At 27.2% G+C, this 7365-nt stretch overlaps 1 protein-coding gene across 1 annotated transcript; it reads left to right on the forward strand.

Moving 5' to 3' along the window:
- Positions 1–2872: 2872 nt before the first annotated feature.
- On the forward strand, positions 2873–6423 carry LOC120076593 (uncharacterized). The gene is made up of 2 exons (XM_039030465.2): positions 2873–3548; positions 5834–6423. Exons 1-2 carry the CDS (start codon positions 2937–2939, stop codon positions 6014–6016), a joined length of 795 nt encoding a protein of 264 aa, XP_038886393.1. The 5' UTR covers positions 2873–2936; the 3' UTR covers positions 6017–6423.
- Positions 6424–7365: the final 942 nt, after the last annotated feature.

A 7365-nucleotide genomic window follows, 5' to 3' on the forward strand; every position in this document is an offset into this window, starting at 1 on the left:
AATTTGATTATTTGTCATTTCGTCATTAATTTAAGAAATGATGTGGCAATTTGTGATTGATCTAAAATTTATCGTTCAACAAAGATCATCTAAAAAAACATCTTAAATAAGTTTTTTTTTTTCAATAAAAGAATGATCTTTTAAATCTGTAAAGAAATAAAAGATACTAGAATTAAAATATGAAACAACCCAATATTGCTTATGCTCTTACTATCCGTGGCAGATTAAGGATTTCATGTCAAGGGCACAAACGTATATAAAGTTAGAAGTTTAGTCCATAAACTTATAGATTTGTGTCTATATATAGCTCTCGAATTTTAAAAATGTTTAAAAGGTCCACAAATTCTCGATTTTGTGTTTAATGGATTTCTAAAATATCAATTATGCATCCAATAGGTCTCTTACATATTTGAAAATGTTAAAAATTAAATGTTAAATTAGAGATCAAATGTAACTTTGTGCTTAATAGGTATAAAATGATATCTTTTTACAATTAATTTGATCTATTATGCACAAAATTTTAAACTTAAGTTTCAATGTATGTGAGAGAAAATTAAAATTGAATTAAAATTTTCAGATTTGTCAAATAATGAATGCAGAGTAGTATGCACTATGGTAGTACTAGATTTTCTTTCTCAAAGATAAGTGCAACCTAGGATGATACAATGCACCCAAATATTTTTTTTTCCCGTGACAATCTATAAGATTATATTTTACACTTTATTTTTCAAACACAACATATGAGATAGAGAAATTCTTTAATCTCTTGGTCAAGAGCTTATGTCTTACTGTTTTGTTATTGATACTAAATTTATAGTTGAATATAAGAAAAATTACAATTTTATTTTAAATGTGTATCTAATAATTATTATGAGACATGTAAATTTTATATTTTCTTACCTCAATAATTATTAAGAATTATTATATCGTCGCATCTTCCGCTTCTCCTTATATAGAAAAGTATGTATATACATGCTAGACTATATCTATTTTTATACATCTTACCCAATTATTTAAGTATAGTTTTTTACGACGTGAGAAACTCTTCTTTTATATATATAGCATAATCAAAATGAAATATATAATGATAAGTATATTTGGAATGCATTCAAATATTGCTCGATGATATTTGATAGATGGTGTTTTATGGAGTCAAATTCTTGTGAAGGACAAGAACGACATGTCGTACTTGGAATATGCGCGGACAAAAGACCTTAAGCGGAAGGTTCCACACGCTTTACGTTATGTCGACATTGCATGGATAGGGGTTTATTTTTGGTGGTCCTAAGCCTTATCAGAAATCTACGTGGACCTCCAAATTAATCCCCACCGTCCATTATCTGATCCTTTGTTGATTTAAATGCCACCTAAACTACCAGCTTTTATTATTCACTTCATTTATCTCAGAAATAATTTCGACAACTCAGTATTCATGATATTTAATTTTCAGTATGATATGGACATCGACATTTCTACTATTTCATATAAATTTGACAAAATTAAAATAATTATCAATTAATGTCGAAAATTTTAGTTAAGGAAAATGTCTCCGACACGTAGTTCAATAATAAATTTATAATTTCAAAATAGAAAATTAGTATTCACGATACTGAAAATAGAGATGAAGAACCATAGAATGGAATAAAATCCAAAAATTTAAATTTATGTTTAAATTAACTTATATAAAATAATAATAATAATATATTTATAAAGAAAATAATTTATAGTTTACTTTTTCCTCTTAAAATTAGATTAAGATAAATTTTTCTTTATGCTACCACAAATTAGAATTAGATTTAACTTAAGTCAATGATTAATTGATCTTAATTAAACTTATTTGTGCTTAACTCTTCTTTCATCTTTGACCTTTTTTTCTATTATCTTTCTTTTTTTCTATCGATTTCACTCCTTTTTTCTTATCAATCATTTTTTCTTTTTTTTTTTTCTTACATTCAAATAATATTTGTTTATTACAATTTTTTAGACAACAACTATTTTTTTCAACTTTTTTAATCATATAATTTAAGGAAGTAACAAGATATAGTTTGTATTTTTTTTTGGGTATTAGTTTGTAATTTAAACTATAAAAATTCTAAATAAATAACTGATAACCATTTAATATACTAAAAAATAATAATCAAATAATTAAATAATATCTAATTCGATAATGGTAGCTAAATTACAACAAACCTGGTTTGAACTTACCAAACGCACTGTTTACTTGCTTTTTTATGTTTAAAATTGAAATTTGCCAAATGTTAATTAGTTTTCTATAACAATTGATTTTTTTAAAAGCACAATTACTCATAACCATTAATATATTAATTATTTTTTGGGTTGTTTTTAAATATAGTAAAATGAACTAAAATATTTACAAATATATCAAAATATCAATGATAGATGCTGATAGACTACTAACATTTATCACTGATGGACTATGAAATTTTGCTATATTTATAAATTCAGTTTTGCTATTTAAAACAATTTTCTTTCTTTTTTTTATTATGCTACTAAATGAGGAGTGAATCGAAATTTCCATTATATACGAAATATAAAATATAATCAACAAATGTTATTAATGTAAATATAATATAAATAATAGACATGTTAACTTATTTAAAAATCATAAAATGTTTGTTTACTAATTTAAATTTATTTTTTAAAATTTTTATTTTGATAACTTGCGGAGAAATATCCATTGAAAACAACCTTTTATCAATATTTCTCTTGAAATTTCTAGAAACTAGGATCTTAATATTTTCGTGTGACATTGACATTTTAAACCTTATGGACCTAAAATTATTTAATTGTAAATATTCTCTATTTGTAATAATACACCTCCCAATCCCCTTATAAATACTTCCCCATTCTCTTCCCAAAATTACATCGCATCCAATTTAGAAAAATACAATACAATCTCAACTAGAAAAACTACCATGTCGTCGGAGGAAAACCGCCACCACGGCCACCACCACGGCCTCTTCCACCGCCACAAGGAGGAGGAAGAAAATGTCCTCTCCGAAACCACCCCATATTCTGAATCTCAATTCTCCGAAAACTCCACTTATTCATCTGACATCTCTGAAAACAAAACCGCCAGTTACGGTGGTGGCTACGGCAAGTCAGAAAACAAGTTCGCCGCCGAGCACGGTGGTGATCGGTACGGTGAGTCGGAAGATAAGGCAGGCGAATACGGCGGTGGTTATGGTAGGTCTGAAAATAAGGTCGCCGGCGAGTACGGTGGTGTGTACACGTACAGCGAGTCAGGAAATAAGGACGGCGAGTACGGTGGAGGGTACGGCGAGTCAGAAGGTAAGAGCGGAGAATACGAAGGTGCATACAGGAAGGGTGGACATAAATCCGGCGAGTTCGGTGGTGGGTACGGTGGGTCAGAAGATAAAGGCGGCGAGTACGACGGTGGATACAGAAAAGAATATGAGGAAGGAAATGAAGAGGAGAATCCAGATTACAAAAAGGAAGAGAAACACCACAAACACCTTGAACACCTCGGCGAGCTCGGTGCGGCCGCCGCCGGTGCCTTTGCCTTGGTATAACATATTTAATATATGTTTTATATATCTATCTCATGCATTAATGTCTCTTCAATATTTTATTTTTGGAAAAAAAAAGTTTTAATTTCAATTTAGTGTTTGAATTTCATAATTTTATGTTTGAATTTTTCTTGAATTTTGGTCTTTGGCTTAAAAATTTACACATTTTTCTATTTTTACTAAATACTTATTTTCAATCTACCACTCTATTAATTAATTATGAATTGAGATTTTAAAATTAATTTTAAAAATGATAAAAAAAATAGTGAAATTTAACTAATTATAATTATGTTAAAGATTAAAAGTAATAATTAAGTGAAAATTCAAGTGAAAAGCATAAATTTTAAAACGAGTAATTTAGACAAAATTCATACTTTGAGATTAAAATTGTAACATTTTAAAATTGGACAACTAAATTAAAATCAAGCTCAAAACTTAAAAATTAAAAGTGAAACATTATTTTTGAAATCTAGAGACCAAAAATTGAAATTAGACAAAAAAAATCTAGGGACTATAAAGATATTTTCCTTTGTTTTTTTTTTTTTCTTTATTATACATGAAAAATATTCTAAATGAAATGAAAATAAAAATGTTGGTCATTTAAAAAAATGTTTTTTGAGTTCATTCAAAATGAGCTCTAAAGTTTCCAATATAAATATAATTCAATTGACATAAAACTTGTACAATTGACTTTTTTTAGTACAATAATTACAAGAATGAGAGATCAAACCTCCGACCTCTAGGGAGAAAGATTATATCAATTACCATTCTTAACTCACTTTGACTATTGACTTTTTATTTAATATGAAACAATAAGCAATACTCACGTGCATCCTCAATATACTCATCCTTTTATAATTCACCTCAACTACACAATAAAAGATTACAAAATATTTAGGGGGTGTTTGGTATGTGATAAAAGTAGAGAGTTGAGTTGAGTTGAGTTGGTAATTATTATCTGGAGAGTTAAATTATCTGGAAGAAAAGAAGAAGAAAGAAGAACTTACATCCATCCAAGTATTTTATACTAATTTCTATTTTGATCTAGTACTTTTTGTTAAGGATCTCACATTCCAAAAGTGAAGGAACCTCACAATAATATTTATAAGATATATGAGTTACTTTCGTCATTGTCAAATATTGATTTTAAGAGAAAATCTCATGTGTATATGATATTTTTTTAACTACAAATTTAGTCTTCAAATTTTGATAGTTATGTCTGTTAGGTAATTCAAGTTTTTTTTTAATATTTATTTATCCAAAAGAGTACTTAGAGTGATTCAAATAATACTCGTATGATTTGACATGAAATGGCACAACATATATAGGTTAAATGGATATGATATAAGAAATATAAGCCTAAAAGTGCGTCAACCTATTTTGTAGTATCACAATTTTTTAAAATGAAAATAACTTAATTGTCATACGAGTGTGTTAGAAACTACGACGTCTATAGTTTGAATCTCCTATCCTCATTTAAACTTAAAAAAAAAACCAATATATCTTATGCTTATCTATATTTAAGTATTGATATATTGAAATTAAGAAGATCAGAATAATTGAAACTTTTTAATATTTAGAGGTGGATTATTGGACATATAATCATTGAAGCTTAGAGATGAAAATTTGTAATTTGAATTTTTTTAATTCATATATGTTTTGATCCTTAGACCTTCATAATAAAAATTGATTTGTCTTTTGCTAATAAATTTTCCTATAATATTTAATTAATAATTTACGTGACATTGTAGGAATTTTGAATTTTAAACCTTTCTACATCTAGAAATGTCATATTCAACAAAAGTGACTTAACAAAGACATGTTTGAGAGTGGTTTTAAAATATTCAAAATCAATTATTTTATATTTAAAATTATATAAAAAATATTTTTAATCGTTCAAAAATAATTTTGACAGTATGAAATATCATATTCAAAGTTTAAAATTGAACATTATATATTAATTTTGATTATTTAATTTAGATACGAAAAAATACAAAAAAAAAGAGTATTTTCTCTTTCCATGAGCAAGACAAGAATATTTTGAAATATACCATTAAAAAAAAATTAGCCAACAATTATGTGATTGAACTAAAATAATTAATATAATATCAATCCAACCATGGATAAGGTACATTAATTATCAAGTATAATTGTCATAACAATATTTTTAAAATTAATAATAAATAATAGCAACATAGAGAATTTCAAATATAGCAAAATTTATCCATATTAATTTACTATTTGCAACGGTAATTTGATGTAATTAAGTTTTTTAATCTCAGCATGAGAAGCATGAGGCAAAGGAGGACTCAGAGCATGGGCACAGGCACAAGTTAGAGGAGGAGATAGCGGCGGTCGCCGCCATCGGAGCTGGTGGCTTTGCATTTCATGAGCACCATGAGAAAGAAGAGGCAAAGGAGCAAGATGAAGAGACTCATGGAAAGAAGCATCACCATATATGCTAAATTAAACCTCCTATAATTTCCACAATAATATTGTTCATTTCATGAGCTAATTACTATCACTTAAATAAATAATAATAATAATAATAATAATATTAATAATAATAATAATAATAATAATAATAATAATAATAATAATAAAGGTTGTGTTTTGTAAAAGTATGGTTTCAAAAGAAGTGTTTGGCCAAAGCCAATGTGCCATAAGCTATATTGTATTGTAAAGTGTGGTCTTGTGAGTGCTTTCTTCTAAGTTTGTTTTGTACTTTACTTTTTTTTTTTTTTTTTTTTTTTGGCTATGTTTCTTTTTTCTTGTTTAAAGAATTTAGAAGTGGGTGTCAGGTGTGGGAGGGGATTGGAGTTGTAATGTGTTATATGTGCAATAATACTTAAACTTCTTCTTTTTAGTTTAATATACCACTAATAAGTATTGATTACACTTACCCTACCTGCAAAAGTATTGTTAAATGATACTGATGTTCAACTCGTTAAAACATACCTCTTCATTAGTACAAAATTAGGAACTTGACATTATAGCATTGTCGAATGGGTGACCGATATTGAAGTAGGTGATATTAAAAGTGTTTAATATCGATCGCTTTTAATGTTTGTTTTTGACCTATATTAAATATCTTTATAACACATTCTTCAATGTTGGTCAGGGATCGACATTAAAGTAGTTTGCAGTCATTAAATATTTGTTTTCGTGTAACAATAAAACGTCATCGTTGTTTTATTAAAAAAAAAAATTGGTCCACACGTGGTTGACCAACTATATTTATGTACATATAATAAAAGTAATGTAATATTTGTATACACTACTCAACTTTCAATAGATACAGCAATATTCACTCCAACAAAGTAAGATGACTATTCATCCCTCCACAAACTACGGTCAACTTACAAAAATAAAAAAATTGATAACTATAATAAGTACAAGACTTCAAAACCTTGAAATTACTTTATAGCCTCTCAACATGTGCTCAAAACAATAGCGCCTAACATCTTCAAAAGGGATAAATTTTTCAAAAAAGAAAGAAGTCACCATGAAATAAACAAAATTTTTTAAAAAATAGACAAAAAGGAATTTACAAAAGCTAGAGTTGAGTTCGGAAATCATTTATATGTGAAGGTGTTAGCACCTCACAACATCTGTTAAACAACGGTTGCCAAAATTTCTATCTTGAATTGAAAATGTTATATGAAGAAACTTTTATTATTATTTTTTTTCAAAAAACACTATGTCTTACTTTACCTCTCATTATATCTGGAGTCATGATTCAATAAAATAATTGGAGAAAAATTCTTTACCTAAAAATGTGAAAAAATTTCTCAAATCCGTCAAAGGAATAATT

Source organism: Benincasa hispida, chromosome 4 (genome assembly GCF_027475165.1).
Source record: "Benincasa hispida cultivar pf3 chromosome 4, pf3_genome.v1.1, whole genome shotgun sequence".
Classification (NCBI taxonomy): Eukaryota; Viridiplantae; Streptophyta; class Magnoliopsida; order Cucurbitales; family Cucurbitaceae; genus Benincasa; species Benincasa hispida.

Bases quoted from the DNA above. Each gene is read 5' to 3' on its own strand.
- LOC120076593 (XM_039030465.2), top strand. From the start codon at position 2,937: ATGTCGTCGGAGGAAAACCGCCACCACGGCCACCACCACGGCCTCTTC. The intron at 3,549-5,833 runs GTATAACATATT...TTTTAATCTCAG, and splicing joins CCGCCGGTGCCTTTGCCTTG to CATGAGAAGCATGAGGCAAA.